Raw genomic sequence first — 18,374 nt, forward strand, 5'->3', positions numbered from 1 at the left:
AGGTCGGGATCTGTTTAATAATGAAACTCTCATTGGGTAATTTCCAGACTTTTGTATTAACCTTCACAGATTTTTTTTTTTTTTAATTTTTCAGGCAGGTTGTCCTTCAAGCTCATTGCAAACAACTAAGTGAGATGGCGGTTTTGAGCTCCCAGGAGGAAATGCTGCTGAATCACACGTCCCATGCAGTGAGTGGATTCTTGCTACCCTGTATTTAAGGTTTTAAACGTTTGAGTAGAGAAAACGTGAGGTTTTGTACCACCTATGATGGCTGTCAGCCATACACATGAGCACTCGGCTTTGCTGAGAGTGTGTGTTTTCAATGGGGAGAGAGAAGAAAGCTGCTTCCGTACATGGCTGTCAGCTGCTTATATCCCTGAAAACGACAGGCACGGGCGTTTAAGTTGGGGCATAGAGAATTTCGTATGTCCATCATACACTTTATACGGTGGGTGGGTTTGGCCGACTTTCAGCTATGGAGGGTAAAATACAGATACAGTGGGGCAAAAAAGTATTTAGTCAGTCAGCAATAATGCAAGTTCCACCACTTAAAAAGATGAGAGGCGTCTGTAATTTACATCATAGGTAGACCTCAACTATGGGAGACAAACTGAGAAAAAAAAATCCAGAAAATCACATTGTTTTTTTTTCATTTTATTTGCATATTATGGTGGAAAATAAGTATTTGGTCAGAAACAAGCAATCAAGATTTCTGGCTCTCACAGACCTGTAACTTCTTCTTTAAGAGAGTCTCCTCTTTCCTCCACTCATTACCTGTAGTAATGGCACCTGTTTAAACTTGTTATCAGTATAAAAAGACACCTGTGCACACCCTCAAACAGTCTGACTCCAAACTCCACTATGGTGAAGACCAAAGAGCTGTCAAAGGACACCAGAAACAAAATTGTAGCCCTGCACCAGGCTGGGAAGACTGAATCTGCAATAGCCAACCAGCTTGGAGTGAAGAAATCAACTGTGGGAGCAATAATTAGAAAATGGAAGACATACAAGACCACTGATAATCTCCCTCGATCTGGTGCTCCACGCAAAATCCCACCCCGTGGGGTCAGAATGATCACAAGAATGGTGAGCAAAAATCCCAGAACCACGCGGGGGGACCTAGTGAATGAACTGCAGAGAGCTGGGACCAATGTAACAAGGCCTACCATAAGTAACACACTACGCCACCATGGACTCAGATCCTGCAGTGCCAGACGTGTCCCACTGCTTAAGCCTGTACATGTCCGGGCCCGTCTGAAGTTTGCTAGAGAGCATTTGGATGATCCAGAGGAGTTTTGGGAGAATGTCCTATGGTCTGATGAAACCAAACTGGAACTGTTTGGTAGAAACACAACTTGTCGTGTTTGGAGGAAAAAGAATACTGAGTTGCATCCATCAAACACCATACCTACTGTAAAGCATGGTGGTGGAAACATCATGCTTTGGGGCTGTTTCTCTGCAAAGGGGCCAGGACGACTGATCCGGGTACATGAAAGAATGAATGGGGCCATGTATTGTGAGATTTTGAGTGCAAACCTCCTTCCATCAGCAAGGGCATTGAATATGAAACGTGGCTGGGTCTTTCAACATGACAATGATTCAAAGCACACCGCCAGGGCAACGAAGGAGTGGCTTCGTAAGAAGCATTTCAAGGTCCTGGAGTGGCCTAGCCAGTCTCCAGATCTCAACCCTATAGAAAACCTTTGGAGGGAGTTGAAAGTCCGTGTTGCCAAGCGAAAAGCCAAAAACATCACTGCTCTAGAGGAGATCTGCATGGAGGAATGGGCCAACATACCAACAACAGTGTGTGGCAACCTTGTGAAGACTTACAGAAAACGTTTGACCTCTGTCATTGCCAACAAAGGATATATCACAAAGTATTGAGATGAAATTTTGTTTCTGACCAAATACTTATTTTCCACCATAATATGCAAATAAAATGAAAAAAAACCAGAAAATGTGATTTTCAGGATTTTTTTTTCTCAGTTTGTCTCCCATAGTTGAGGTCTACCTATGATGTAAATTACAGACGCCTCTCATCTTTTTAAGTGGTGGAACTTGCACTATTGCTGACTGACTAAATACTTTTTTGCCCCACTGTATATTGTCTTTTATGGTGAAATATGAGTTCATGAGACAATGCACCGTTTGGTGAATTTGACACATTTTGCACGTCTGATGCGCAGCTTTTTATCACCTTATTCACTTGGTGGCCTTATATAGTCGGTGCTGTCAATCACATCTGTACTTTTGCTTTATCGAATCAGATTAAATCCTTCTATGATGCAGTAAGAAGAGGTCAAACAAGCAGTTTTTTGCCTTTATCGTGCTGGTGCAGAAAGCTTGGAAGTCTTATTGAAGGACTGCATAGTGTATATTTAAAGGGAATCTGTCAGCAGGTTATGCAATGTAATCTGAGGGCAGTATGGCGTAGAAGCAGAGAGGCTGGTTCCAGGGATGTATCACTTAGTTTACTGAGTGCAGTAGTTCTTATTAAATCCCTATTTTCTCTGCTTCAGGTCTAGCAGTTCTCTAAATGCTGAGCTCTGTATAACTCCGCCCACATCGCTGATTGGCAGCTTTCTGTGTATATATCCCTTTTAAAGCTTGGATTTTCATTTCAATCTGTGCAGCATGTATTAAGGGTATATACCTAATTTATCTGCTGTTTAATCACTGGGTCTGTAAGGGTGTCTCACTTACTTTAACAGTTTATGATCCATGTTGAGCTGCAAGATTTTTTGTCTATGTAGTTTATTGTCTCCTGCTGTCTTCAGCCAGCTGATTGCTATATATCTGGCCTTAGCCAATGGGATTGCACTTGTGCAGATTTTTTCTAAGTGCCAGGGCAGTTAAACATGGCATTTGGGCAGGGCAGGAGGCAGATAGGACATTCAAACAAACTTCCTACCAAGTCATCTGATTTGCAAAGAATATTCTCCATAGGTATTTGTGCCATTTATGTTCTGGCTGCTGCACCCATTCACAACTACAGTCATTTCACAAGCTCTGTATACTCCATCCATATCACCCCCTCTCTCCTCCTATGTATAGCTCTCATGCTCTCTTCACAATTTTAAAACTCACATATCCATTCACTCCCAACACAAGAGACGCTCTCACAAGTCACTCAACCATCTGCTCACTCTCTATTCTCCTAATCCTAACCGTTCTTGTAATAACCCTTCTTCCCTGCTACACTCAGAAATCTCGCAAATCTCATTAATGTTCCTTGCATGTCCACTGTCTCTTTACTGTGCCCTCGGGAATGCATGATCAGCGTGTGACAAGCACTCCAACATCCATTACTTTTTACTTTCACATTCCCTTAACCTTCAGGTTCTTACTGAAACCTAGATCCAGCTGTTGGACACCACCACCACTGCTGCGACACATATGTTGGCCTACATTTCTTATACCCCGAAACCTCACTAGAGATCAGGTGAAGGTGTTCGTCTGCTCCTCTCAGCAAAATATACTTTTCAGGTCACCCTCCCTTATCTTCCCTTTTTTGAGGTCCACACTGTCAGACTCTACCAACCTTTCTTCCTGCAAGTGACGGTTGTGTATCACCCTCCATACTCCTCCGGTCAGTTCCTGTATCTCTTTCCCCCTTCATTTCAAACTTTATATCCTGGGCCATCCTCGCCTCATCATGGGGAACTTTAACATCCCCGTTGGTGATACCATCTCCCCATCTACATCCTACCTTTCATTGCTAATTTCCTCCATCAGCCTTTCACAACTTTCTAACTCACCTACACTTGATGACGGAAATACACTGGACCTGGTTTTCTCTCAGCACTGCTCAGTGTATGACTTTACTAACTCCCCTCTTTTGCTCTCTGACAGTAATTGTCACCTCGCTCAGGACACCCCCATTTTCCACACATATTGAAATATACTGTCACGACTCAGCTGTCGGGTGACCTGGGACCAGGGGCTCCTTCCCTGTCCCTAACACTATGGAGCTCCCTAGCTCGCCCTATTCCCCAGGATACTTCTGAAGGTGAAGATGCTAGGGCCTCCACACTTACTTTATCTCCTGAACCAGCCCTCCATCTGTTCCCTTCCCCCACCCAGGGAAGAGGGGAGCTGCTGTGTACCGCAGTACACCACCCTACGAACAAGGCAACACAAACAAGGGTAACTGAAAATAACAGGTATACAAATATTCACTCACATATAACAGAGGAATGCCGCGGGGTGTGGAGGTTGGGGAAAAAACAAAGTAAGAGGAGGGAAGAGCATTATCACACTTACAAACCCAACCACATAGAACACCTTGGCACAGACGGCGTCAACCCTGGAAAACACTGAAAACATGTTTTCTCCAGTGGTGCTCCTGGTGCGCCGAATGTCTGTGGAGAAAATCCAATCTGGCAGAAGACTTCATCCTTTATAAGTTTATGCCTAAAACGTACAACTCTATCCTTCACCTCTCCAAACAAACCTACTTCAACACCCTCATCACCGCACTATCCAATAATCCTAAACTACTTTTTGATACTTTTCACTCTCTCCTCAATCAAAGCGTGCAGGCTCCGACCTCAGCGCTGATGATCTGGCCATTTATTTCATAGAAAAAATTGACCATATCAAAGTGGAAATTTTTTCCCAATCCCATAACGTTATACTTTCTTCTCCCTCCTGCACTGCATGTTGCTCACTTTTCTGTCAAGCAACATGCCTGCTGTCTTGGGATCGTATTTGTTTCAGATCTCTCCTTTACCCCCTACATCAGATCACTCGCCCTTTCGTGTTACCTACACCTATAAAACATATCTAGAATTTGACCTTTTCTTACCTTTTGACTTTGTAAAAACTCTTACTGTTTCTCTTATTCATTCTCATCTGGACTATTGCAAATCTCTACTAATCGGTCTCCCTTTTACCAAACTCTCCCCTCTCCAATCTATCCTGAATGCAGCATCCAAGATCATATTACTTTCCAAACATTACACTGATGCCTCTACCCTTTGCCAGTATTTGCACTGGTTGCCCATCCACTACAGAGTCCAATATAAACTTATCACTCTCAAACACTAAGCCTTCTACGGTTCAGCACATCCCTACATCTCATCCCTCGTCTGTCTACCACCCTACCCGTGCCCTCTGTTCTGCTAATGAATTGAAACAAAAATCCTCAATAATGTGAACCTCCTACTCCCGTCTCCACGACTTCTCATGTGCTGCACCAATTCATTGGAATACACTACTCAGGCCAATTTGATTAATTCCCAACATGCACAGTTTTATGCGTAGCCTAATAATAATAATCTTTATTTATATAGCGCCAACATATTCCGCAGCGCTTTACAGTTTAACAGTTTCAAAACACAAGTCATAAGTAACAACGTTAACAATACGATAATTAAAGCTAAATAAGACGACCCTGCTCGTGAGAGCTTACAATCTACCATGAGGTGAGGGAGATACAAAGTACAGGTGTGTATTTACAATTGTATATTTACAATGAAGGTCCAGCCATCTTGAGGGAGTGAAGGATGGAGATGGTGAATGGGCTATACACGCACACTTACACATAGAATGACTTTGATTAGTGAACATGATAAGCCGCTCTGAACAAATGTGTTTTGAGGGAGCGCCTAAAACGATGCAAATTGTGGTAAGTCCTAATTTCTTGGGGTAGAGCATTCCAGAGGATAGGAGCAGCACGGGAGAAGTCTTGGAGGCGGGAGTGGGAGGTACGGATTAGTGCAGAGGTAAGTCGAAAGTCGATTGCAGAGCGCAGTGATCGGCTAGGCCGATAGACAGAAATGAGGGAGGAGATGTAGGGGGTGCTGCACTGTGGAGAGCTTTGTGGGTGAGAACAAGTACTTTGAATTGGATCCTATAATGAATGGGCAGCCAGAGTAATGACTGACGAAGAGCGGACACGTCCGAGTACCGATTAGCCAGATGGACGACCCTGGCTGCTGCATTAATTATGGACTGGAGAGGGGATAGTAGAGTGACGGGGAGGCCAATTAATAGAGCGTTGCAGTAATCCAGGCGGGAGTGGATCAATGCTACAGTGAGGGTTTTTGTTGTTTCCATGGTGAGAAAAGGGCGGATTCTAGAGATGTTCTTTAGGTGTAAGCGGCAAGAGCGGGCAAGAGATTGTATATGGGATGTGAAGGAGAGATTGGTGTCAAACATAACACCCAGACAGCGCGCCTGCTGCCGGGGAGTTATTGTGGTACCACCCACGGAAAGGGAACTGTCAGATTTAGGGAGGTTAGTAGACGGCGGGAGCAGAAGAAGTTCAGTTTTGGAGAGGTTGAGTTTCAGATAGAGAGTGGACATGATATTGGAGACTGCGGACAGACAGTCACTGGCGTTCTGTAGTACAGAGGGGGTAAGGTCGGGGGAAGACGTATATAGTTGTGTGTCATCAGCATAAAGATGGTACCGAAAGCCAAATCTGCTGATGGTCTGTCCAATTGGGGCTGTGTAGAGAGAGAAGAAAAGGGTACCCCGACAGCAAGAGGAAGAAGAGATGAAGTGGAGCCAGAGAACAAAACACTGAAGGAGCGGTCAGAGAGATGGGAAGAGAACCAGGAGAGAGCAGTGTCCTTAATGCCTAGTGACTGGAGCCTAGAGAGTAGGAGATGGTGGTCAACAGTATCGAAAGCTGCAGATAGGTCAAGAAGAATGAGCAGAGAGTGGTGACCATTACGTTTTGCTGTCAGAAGGTCATTGGTCACTTTGATGAGTGCAGTTTCAGTCGAATGTAGGGGGCGGAAGCGGGACTGTGAAGGGTCTAGAAGGAAGTGAGTGGAGAGGTAACGGGTAAGGCAGGAGTAAACTAGGCGCTCCAAAAATTTAGAGATGAAGGGGAGATTGGAGACTGGTCTGTAGTTGTTTGTGCAGGATGGGTCGAGAGCGGGTTTCTTTAGTAATGGAGTAACGATGGCGTGTTTGAAGGAGGATGGGAAAATGCCCGAGGAGAGGGAGAGATTAAAGATTGTAGTTAGGTGGGTTGTGACGACTGGAGAGAGAGACTGGAGGAGATGTGAGGGGATGGGGTCGGTAGTGCATGTAGTCGGACGAGAAGAAGAGAGGAGTCTGGAGACTTCTTCTGTGATGGGATCAAATGTGGAAAGTGAGCCAGGGGAGATGCAGGAAGGGATGGGAGTCACAGCACTTGGTGGTTGGGAGCGGATTTCCTGACGGATATTATCTATTTTTTTGTAAAGTGGGAGGTCAGGTCATCAGCACAAATGTCTGTGATAGGGGCTTGTGCTTTTGGCCTGAGAAGGGAGTGAAAACGGTCAAAAAGTTTCTTGGGGTTGTTGGCTAGTGAGGAGATCAGGGTGGTGAAGTAGGTCTGTTTGGCGAGGTGAAGGGCAGCGTTATATGTTCTTTACATAAATTTGAAGTGGATGAAGTCTTCTGGTGTGCGGGTTTTTCTCCATAGGCGTTCAGCACTCCTAGGGCATCGCTGGAGAAGTTGAGTTTGCGATTTGAGCCAGGGCTGTTTTAGTCTGTGCTTGGAGGTTCTGAGGGTCAGGGGAGCTACTTGGTCAAGGGTCCTTCTAAGAGTGTCATTGTAGTGATGAACAGCCAGATTAGGACAGGAAAAAGAGGAGATTGGGGACAGTGATGAGTGTAGGGAGTCTGAAAGTGTCTGAGGGTTAATGGCTTGTAGATTTCTGACTGTGTGGTAGGTAGGAGTGAGCTGGGGTGGGCTAGGATTTGTGAGCGTGAAGGAGAGAATGTTGTGGTCAGAGAGTGAAAGCGGTGAGTTGTTTAGGTGGGATATTGAACAGAGCCAGACGAAGACCAGATCAAGGGTGTTACCGTCCTTGTGTGTCTCAGAGGTTGAAAGCTGTGAGAGGCCTAGAGAGGTGGTTAGTGATAGAATCTGGGATGCAGATGTGGAAGTAGGGCTGTTAATGGGGATGTTGAAGTCTCCCAGGATAAAGGTTGGATGTTCTGAGGACATGAAGTGCGGCAGCTAGGCTGAAAAGTGGTCAAGGAAGTGGGTGGGTGAGCCTGGGGGCCGGTATATGACCGCTACTCTGAGGGAGAGGGGACGGAAGAGCCTGATGGTGTGGACTTCAAAAGAAGGGAATAAGAGTGATGGAACTGGGGGGGATGACCTGGAAAGTGCATTGTGGGGACAGGAGTATGCCGACTCCACCACCATGTCTGTTTGTGGGTCTCGGGGAGTGAGAGAATTGTAAGCCACCGTAGGAAATGGCAGCAGGAGAGACCGTGTCAGAATCCTGAATCCAGGTTTCAGTGAGGGCCAACAGATTGAGAGTTGTTCAGAAGGTAGTTGTGTAGGAAAGGAAGCTTGTTACAAGCAGACAGTGAATTCCAGAGGGCACAATTAAAAGATGTAGATGAGGGAGTGCAATAATATTAATAAGATTATTATGGTTTCGATATGAGGTAGGGTAGGGGTTGAGGTTGGGGGGATGGTGGACCAGGGTTGGGGGAGATGTCCCCTGAAATCAGTAGGAGTAGGAAGATAAAGAGAAAATAGTTGTTGGAATTGTAAATAGTTTTTTTCTGCGATGTGTTTGGGCAAGATGGGCTGAGGTTTCTCAGGAAGGTGAGGAGTGCATGGGAGCTGTACATGGGAAAGCGAAGTATAGAGGGGCTGATGTGTATGAGTCATGATGGAGGGGGGATAGGGTGGTGGATGTGGATGGCAAGGGAACACAGGAGGATAGAAATAAAGCACATGGTTAAAGGGGAGAGCAAAGTGTGGGTTACCTGACTCCTGCCCTGACTAACTGCCATGTATAACTGCCATTTTCCTGATGCTTAGCTTCTGTGATGCCTAAACACGCATTTCTTTAGACTGGCCTATCACCTCACTTATCTAACTATCCCTAATTGCCATCTGTATCTGTACTGCACACACTGTCTGGTGACCAGTTCATGCAGCACTATGTAGTTACCCTATTAATTATATTGATGGCTGGACCATACATGACTAGTATTTGTTTTTACCATCCACCTTTTGTGTCTCCCCTATTTCCTGCGAGCAGGGCCCTCACTCCTTTTGGTATCTGAGTTATGTTTATTATGTAATGACTGTCTCTACAAGTCATTGCTAAATAAATATTATTATTGACAGAAAGCTGTTAATCTGTAGTGGGGGCAGGGTTACACAGAGCAGCAGGACTAGGAGGCACGTGATACCTGGTCCTGAATTGATCATCTCCTGCTGATAAAGCACTGATTATATTGAAACAATACACAACATAGTATGTTACACATCTTTGGAATCTGAGTCTTGGCCCCTACATCATGGTGCTCTCAGATTACATAGTAAAAACCTACTGACAGATTCCCTTTAACCCCTTCATGACCGGAGGTATTTTCACTTTTCGTTTTTTGCTCCCCTTCTTGCCAGAGCCATAACTTTTTTTTATTTTTTTGTCAAAATGGCCATGTGAGGGCTTGTTTTTTGCAGGACAAGTTGTAATTTTGAACGACACCATTGGTTTTAACATATCGTGTACTGGAAAACGGGAAAAAAAAATTCCAAGTGCGGTGAAATTGCTAAAAATAAAAAGTGCAATTCCAGTTTTTTTTTTTTTTTGTTTTTTTTTACTGTGTTCACTAAATGGTAAAACTGACCTGCCATCATGATTCTCCAGGTCATTACGAGCTCACAGACACCAAACATGTCTAGGTTCTTTTTTATTTAAGGGGGTGAAAAAAATCCAAACCCGTTAGTATAAAAAAACCCCGCAATTTACTGAGACCCGTAGCATCTCCATTTTTCGTGATCTCTGGTTGGGTGAGGGCTTATTTTTTTCCACGTTGAGCTGCCGTTTTTGATACCATTTTGGTGCAGATATGATCTTTTGATCACCCGTTATTGCATTTTATTGCAATGTAGCGGCGACCAGAAAAATGTAATCCTGATGTTTTGAATTTTTTTCTCATTATGCCTTTTAGTGATCAGGTTTTTTTTTTTTTTTTTGTATGTTTCAATAGCCTCCATGGGAGACTAGAAGCTGCAGCTGTCCGATCGCCTCTGCTACTTACAGGTGATAATCAGATTGCCTGTGTGTAGTAGAAATTCTCACTTGCTATGAGCGGCGACCACTGGGCGACGCTCATAGCAATCCGGCTATGACAACCGTAGCGGTCTGTTGAAAATCTCTGGTTGTCATACCAACCTATCGGTGAACTGATTACGTGACGGGGTCACAGATTGGCGGGATTTTCGGTGCGCTTCCGATAAGCGTAAGTTAAATGCCACTGTCAGATTGATAGCAGCATTTAACAGGTTGACAGCCATGATTGGATCGCGATTCCATCCGTGGCTGTTAGAGGCACTTGTAAGGGTAGTTTCACATTTGCGATAAAGGCCTGCGCACGGCCGCCGCTAAGCCCCCCCCGCCGCGCCTCCGCCAGTATCTCCGCCTACGGTCGCATGACGCTGCATGCGTCCTGCGTCCCATATCTTTAGCACTGGGGGCGCAGGCCGTACGCGTCCTTTTGACGCTGCGCCGAGCGCAACAAATTGCTACAGGTTGCGTTTGGCGCAGGTCGGCGCAGCGTCAAAAGGACGCATGCCCCGTCAAATGCATACCTGCGCACAGCCTGCATCCCCAGTGCTAAAGATATGGGACGCATGCAGCGTCATGCGACCATAGGCGGAGCTACTGGCGGAGGCGCGGCAGGGGGCGGGTCTTAGCGGCGGCCGTGCGCAGGCCGCTGCTGCGGCCTTAAACGCAAATGTGAAACTACCCTAAGCTGTTCAAAACAGCTGACATGTGGCAGAAATGATGTGGGCTCAGCGCCGGAGCCCACATCAAAGGGATCGATTTGGATGTGGGCGTACTATTACACCCAATGTTGGAAAAGGGTTAATATACACCTGGTAATAAAGCGTTCTTACTGCTGTGTTGTAGTAAAAATTCTGACCTTCACAATCTGTGCAAGAAAAACTTTGTAGATCCTAAAGAGGTTAAATAAATAATTTCCGTGATAGATTTCCATGTGTATCTGTCCTCGGTTCCAGGTAATGTTTATAAGCATAAAGGGGGCCCTTTTGGATTTTGTTTTCCAGGCGTGGTGCCACTCTCGTTAATGGGTTGTGTCTAATATTGCATTCATTTTGAGTACCAGTCACAATTGGCCGGGGCTCTAAGGAATATCTTCTAAAACAATGGCTTAATTTTGTCTGTAGGATTTTCAGGAATATGTGAAGGAGCTGGATGAGATCCTGGCCATCAAGTGCAAACACATCGAGACCCTGAGAGGTCAGCTGCAGAGGTTCCTGGAAAACCAACCGGCAGAGACGCCGACTCTGCAGGTCCACGAAAAGAACGCGCAAAAGTTGGACGACTGTCTCTGCTGCGCCTAACCCGTCATCAGATGAGAGGTCCCAAGCCCAGGACACCAATGAACAGCCCATAATCCCAAAATAAAGTGACCCTTTTATCACTCACAGTTTTCTTGGACTGGATCCGGACACGGACTGAGAGAAAAAGGGGCAATGAAAATAGGAATGATTTCAGGGGCAACTAAAGAGATGTTTTTTTATTTTGACTATGCACAAGAGCTGGTAGAAATCCTTCACCATATTCTGATTGTTCCGTTAATGAATTGGAAAGTTTCAGGAAGTGTTCAGATTTCTCCACTTTTATAGAATACGACTCAAAGCAGAAGACCCGAAATAAAATGATCCGAGCGGTGATGCTAGAGGGGAACATGAGTATTGTTAAGGGTCTGTGCACCACTATGGTATTTGTAGCTGATTTTTTTTCTCCTGCAGAAAAATAATTGTTGCCAGGAAAACCGCTGAGGCTGAGCGCATTGACATGCTGCAGACTTGAAAAAGAAAAAAAAAAAAAACGCTTTGATGGCTCAAACGAATAAAACCCGCTTGTGGGATGTTTCAGAAGTCACATTTGCTTTGCTGGTACAGTAAAAGCTGCATTTTTTCCATGGTAAAATGCAATGTATGAGCAAGTCATGATCCAGTAAAAAGCCTTTAATCCAGCATAAGTGAGACCACATAGGATTTTCTAGTATTCTAATTTATTGGACTGGCATAGAAACTTCAGGAGGATCAGGAGTACAAATTTAGATGTTAAAGGAAGATTCCCCATCTCCGAGATCCGATTCCAGTGTGTAGCAGGTGTAACAATAATAATATTAGCAAATAGCATTTAGATATGTCGTATAGTTCTTCTAATTCACTATGTCTCTTACCCCACGTGCTGGGCATTGCCGTAGCTTTGGTATCCATGGTCACAACCACTCATATTGACAGCTGTTAGTGGTTTTAACCATGGATCCCAAAGTTACGGCAATGCCCTGCACGTGGGGTGAGACAAGTTCCCATAACCTCCTTTCTGGGAATTAGTTCATTGCAATGAACGACTGCACCCATTGGTGTTAATGAGAGCAGGGTTTGCACCTCGTGGTTGGAGCATTGAGGATGTTTTGGATGGCGGATATCGCGTGGCAGGGTTTAACAAAATTTACCTAAGAGCGGTATCTGTTACCTGATAAAAAAGTGGAAAAGATGTACGAGCCGTCGTTGTGCGCTTACCGAGTTCTTCGGTTATCGCTCTGTCTGCTGGGTCGTCGGTGAGATTCCACAAATCTTCCCGGGAAACAATAACCTGAAATAAGAGAATTATACTGTTCTCTATTAAAGTGGGGCGCTGCCATGGAGGCCCTCCTTAGAAGACATTGGCATATTGCCTTATTAGCAGCTGCTTAGTTCAAGGTGAATGATGAACTCAAAAAGGAGAATAAGAGCTCGGCCTCAGTGTTTGTCAGACGGCAGCAACTTTCAGAACATGGGACATACGGGAACACGGCACAGATGAGAAGTAGTCAGTGCTTTAACGGATGAAAATCTGATTATTTTACATACGCTCGTCTGAACCACCGCATACAGAGGTAGGAAATGCTTAAAGGGAATCTATCACCCTATTTTTCGCCTATCAGCTGCCGGTACCGCCACCATTCTGTAATGCTGTAGATAAGCCCCCGATGTAACCTGAAAGATAAGAAAAACGAGTTATATTATACTCACCCAGGGGCGGTCCGGCTCCTCCCATCTTCTAACGGTGACATCTTCTTTGCTGCCTGTCGCGGCTCTTGCGCAGGGGTACTGCTCTGCCCTGTTGAGAGCAGAGTCCTGCAGGTGCTGTGAGAGGTCCTGCGCACTGCAGTATTCTGCTCTGCCCTCAACAGGGCAGAGCAGTGCGGCTGCGCAGGAGCCACGACAGGCAGCAAAGAAGAAGATGTCATCGTTGGAAGTTGGGAGGCACCGCACCGGATTGCGACACTCATCGAACCAAGACCGAACCCGGATAATATTATAACTCGTTTTTCTTATCTTTCAGGTTACATCGGAGGCTTATCTACAGCATTACAGAATGCTGTAGATAAGCCCCTGCTGTCGGTGCCGGCAGCTGATACTCGAAAAATGGGGTGACAAATTCCCTTTAAATAACAAAATAAGCATTACCACTGTTTGTTCTATCACAGGAAGGCAGCAGTGATGCCACATCTATAACACGCGACCGATGCAGGCAATCGCTGGCTTCGACAGTCCTGAACCCTCTTAACTTGGCTAGACCACTCAGACCAGTGAATGGCTGTTACTTTGTTAAATGGAAATGATAGTTTTTATATCACAATCCATATTTAAAAAAAAAAACAAAAAAAATAAATAAATTCAGCCCGGCCACTTGGCTTATTTCAAGACTTCAAGCCACATTGATGTTAGCAGCAACAGACTGACTCAGTCTTCACTTTGTTATATTGAAGTATATAATGAGCATGCTGTGACATCACTTACCTACTTTATATAAAGTTTGAAAAGTCCTCCGTGAAGAACTGGAAATATGTGTCTACAATTAGGTGTAATGGCCAGTGTGAAAGTGGCTAAATTTTAGGTTTTTTTTTGTTACTGTAATTGAAAAAAATTTTTTTAAAAAACACATTCAATATAAACACATGACTAAAACAGCTCATTTTCTGACGACACATTCCACCATTACCATTTTGTTTTTTCTTAAACAGTCATCCTCTTTTAAGTTGATTTTAAGATATAGAACTTTTTTTTTACCCTCATAATAACGTATGTCACAGGGATAGGACGCAGCTCCTAAACTGGAAGCGTAGGTGTGTGGTGTAGCCAAACGCTAACCCCGCAGCACAGGCCACATTCAGTGAACGTGGCCATGAACCTATTGGTTTAAGTTTAGTCCCTCATTAATATGTAAATGGATTCGTGTTTCGTTGTGACCCCAGAAACGAGGCCAGTGTTCTCAGCGTCTTCTGTAGGACTGGGGAAACTGCGTAAAATTCTTCATCTACCATCTCTCCTACTCAGTCACGGGTGAATCAGTAGCAACTAATAATCACTCGTCCTGATATGTTTAAAGGGACGTACACATTAGATTAGTGATGAGCGGACTCGTGGAGGGTCGGGTTCGGCCCAACTGTAGTCCAAAGTTCAGTTTGGTACCAGAACTGTACGCGAACTTGAAATCAATTGGGGCCCAAACTTTGGAACTATAAAATCTCTCTTTACAGTTCGGGTTTCCTAATCTCTACTTTTGATACTTGTCTTTAATCTGAACCATCTTTAAAAAAAAACAAAAAACCCACGCAATTTAAATATTCCGTTTTGTGTGCGCCGTACACGTGTGGTTTGATCCTGAAGTCTTGGGAACCTCTTCTTGATGAAATGTAGATTTTTTTTTTTTTTTTTTTTAAAAAGCAGGAGTTCTGTTACTATGGAGACACAAACCGGGAAGAGATTTCTTTAAAGATGCTACAAAAAAAAATTCTGATATTTTATATATGTGATATTTATTTGCATAAGAATAAAAATGGTTTACAAAATAAAAAAGATACGTGATCCACAGGATAAGAAAAAAACGTTTGTGGTAGTTTTACTAGCATTATGGAAAAACTCTTGAACCAGTGTCCCGCAATGGAGAAAATGTAAAACGTAGCATTGAAGCTATTTGAAATGATGGATCTTGTGCCTAATAGAGGCAAAGTGGAACCTCTGCCTGGACACGTTTTGAGAAGAGACTGCTATTTATCATTTTTGCGTTTGTTTTGAATTTTAGGCATTTTATTTTTTTTTTTTTAAATTTGAAGCAAAGTCCACCTGCAAAGATGAATGAACTGTGCCGATTCATTAAGTGGTGTATTACGCCAGTTTTGATGCAGGGTGCGCTGGAATAAAGATGTAACAAATTAAGGCAAATAATTTGTCAAATCTGTCATCTGCTCACTACAGTACATCTGTCGTAATTTGCATTTTTGTGATGTAAGAAATGAAAAATTCGGCGAGCCGTTCTCTTCTACGTCCCTCCCAATAAATACTCCCTTTTCAAAAAGTTGGCAAAAGTCGCATCATTTTTTGCTTGGAGTACCTGACATTTGAGGCTGCCCTTTTTATTGATATTTAGAAAAATCACCAATTTGCTAAAGTGGCCTTTATGCCTCTCAAAAGGGCCCAATTTTTGCTAGAAAACATCCATGTTGTAAGTTCGCAGCCCATCGTAGTTAAAAGTGTGAGATCTTGGTCTTTGTTCGGGTATAACTTTTAAAGAGAAACATCTCGCTCGTTCACTGCCACAGGAGCCGCGTAGGGTTGTGGGATCCCGCAGTGGATTCTAAATTCTCACAATCTGGAAGTTCGGGTCACACTTTTGCTACAAAGTCAGGCCTTTTTTCTGAGCACTTGTTCAGTGGCATCGCGTTTATAGCACGAGTGATCGGACAATCGCATCTTCAAGACCCTTAAGGGGATTCACAGTGAAAAATAAAAAAGAAAATAAAAATTAAGAAAAAAAGCTTAAACGTTCAAATGATCCCCTTTTTCCACTATTAAAAAAAAAATTCATCTTTATTTTCAAAATACATATTTGGCATTACTGCATTCATAAGTGTGATCTATTAAAAAGTAACAATTAACCCAACACAAAAAACAAAAAGAATTTTATTTTTGGTCTCCATAATTCCACAAAAAAAAATTTGTAACAATCAATCAAAAATGATATTAATAAAAACCTGTCTCATCCTGCAAAATATAAGCAATTGCAGAAAGAAAAAAAATGTGACAAGTCTCGGAAAATGGTGATAGAACCCCCCTGCAAAAAAAAAAAAAAATGTTTTTGCAAACCTCAGTTTTTTTTTTTCCACCACTAAAATAAAAAACATTGGACATATTTGGCGTCAGGGAAGAAGGGGAGGGAAAAAAATGGAAATTGAAAATTGGTAGCGGGGTGAAGGGGTTAATGTGCCTGCTAAATTTGAAACAAAGAAAGAAAAAAAAAAAACTTAGTTACCGTACTCTAACTTTTAAAAATTGTTAGCTTTTATTCTACTGATCCTAAAAGAGCATATTAGTTCTCCTGATGTGTCTATTTTGGTAAAATGTTACTTGGGAATACAAGTATTTTGTGAAAGGGCTTTCCACTATTAGGACAACCCCTTCTTGATCTAAACATTTGGCCTTGATAAAGTAAAGCCTAAATTCACATCCCATGCTGGCGTCATTCCCCCGGTGTCAGCACTTGCTCTCCCCGGGGCTCCCGTGCTGATGCTGTGACACCTTGTGCCCGGCCCCCAATCAGCGCTGGTGTCACTGTCCCGGCCTCCTGTCGAATTGAACATGAAGAGGAAACCAGAGATCAGCTGCAGCCCGGACTTCCTCTTCATGTTCGATTCGACAGAAGCCAGGGACAGTGATGGCAGCGCTGATTGGGTGCTGGCATCAACCGCAAGAGAGCCCCGGGACCGCGAATGCCGATACCACCGTAACGGCGCCAGCACGTGAGGGAAGTGTAGGCTTTTTATTGGGGCCAAATATTTAGTTCAAAAAGGGGTTGTCCTATTAGTGGACAACACTTTTAAGACTTTGATTTTGTGCTGTTTCGATGCAATTCTTCCTGGAAATGTAAGTTAATATTTCCTCTACACACTCCAACCCTATCGTAGTGTCAGATTTCTCCTGGTCATCCAGGTGTACAAAGACTAACTAGTTTCTGCATTTCCAGGAAGAATAATCGAACAGTACAGTGTTCTGAGAAAGAAGTGCTGCAGAATGGTCCGGTCAACCCTCGGATCCATCAAAAAGTAACATGTTCTGACCCATCCACTTCTATGATGGTTTTGATATAGTACAATCAAAAATAACCCTTCATAGCCCAGAAATAAGGTCAGGGTTATGTGTGATACGAGATGGTTGACTTATTTATTACATTATTTTTAAAGTTTAATGATTGTGATATCCATAATAAAAAAAATAAGATGCACTTTCCAGTGTTGTGAATTTTTATACTTTTTTTTTTTTCCCCTCGATCCAGCCTGGATCTCTGGGAAGGTGGAGGTTGGTCGTAGATTTATTAACTAAGAAAACTCACGGTCTATAATAATGAGAAATAAAAGATTCTAAGGCCATGTGCACACGCTGCGGATCTGCAGCAGTTCTGCAGACAGTGTACAGTACAATGTAAGTCTGTGATTTACAATCTGCTGTGCACATGCTGCAGATTTTCAACTGCGGAAAAGCTGCGGTTTTGAATCCCCAGAAAGAATTGACATATCAAGTCTTTCTGCGGATTCCGCTGCGGTTTGCCACCTATTCCATTGTCCAGGTGTCAAACCGCAGGTCATTTTAGCTGCGGTTTTACCTGCGGATCTGCAGATACGAATCCGCAGCGTGTGCATATATCCTAACACGAAACCAACACAGAAGCATCCCAAATGTTATTCTTTTATTAATTGATGGCTCATTGGTTAGCAGTGCAGCCTTGTAGTTCTGCGGTCCCACGTTCAAATCCCACCAAGGACAACATTTACAAGGAATGATTGCACAGTGGGTATGGAAAGTTTTCAGACCCCTTTAAATTTTTTACTCTGTTTCATTGCAGCCATTTGGTAAATTCAAAAAAGTTCATATTTTTTCTCATTAATGTACACTCTGCACCCCATCTTGACTGAAGAAAAAAAAAAAAAAAGTAGAAATTTTTGCAAATTTATATAAAAACTAATATCACATGGTCATAAGTCTTCAGACCCTTTGCTCAGTATTGAGTAGAAACACCCTTTTGAGCTAGTACAGCCATGAGTCTTCTTGGGAATGATGCAACAAGTTTGTTACACCTGGATTTGAGGATCCTCTGCCATTCTTCCTTGCAGATCCTCTCCAGTTCCGTCAGGTTGGATGGTGAACGTTGGTGGACAGCCATTTTCAGGTCTCTCCAGAGATGCTCAGTTGGGTTTAGGTCAGGGCTCTGGCTGGGCCAGTCAAGAATGGTCACAGAGTTATGAAGCCACTCCTTTGTTATTTTAGCGGTGTGCTTAGGGTTATTGTCTTGTTGGAAGGTGAACTTTTGGCCAAGTCT

At 43.6% G+C, this 18,374-nt stretch overlaps 1 protein-coding gene across 1 annotated transcript in view; it reads left to right on the plus strand.

Annotated features, from left to right (window-relative positions):
• The window catches only part of KIF24 (kinesin family member 24), a 52,775-nt gene extending 35,493 nt beyond the window's left edge, over positions 1–17,282 (plus strand). The window contains exons 12-13 of the mRNA XM_073553166.1: positions 95–188; positions 11,168–17,282. Of these exons, the coding sequence (XP_073409267.1) occupies positions 95–188; positions 11,168–11,344 (271 nt within the window). The 3' untranslated portion in view covers positions 11,345–17,282. The remainder of the gene's footprint in view (positions 1–94; positions 189–11,167) is intronic.
• The last annotated feature ends 1,092 nt before the right edge of the window (positions 17,283–18,374 follow it).

The sequence above is a fragment of the Dendrobates tinctorius genome, unplaced genomic scaffold, assembly GCF_039654945.1.
Source record: "Dendrobates tinctorius isolate UK_male_01 unplaced genomic scaffold, ASM3965494v1 ptg000197l, whole genome shotgun sequence".
NCBI classification, from domain to species: Eukaryota; Metazoa; Chordata; class Amphibia; order Anura; family Dendrobatidae; genus Dendrobates; species Dendrobates tinctorius.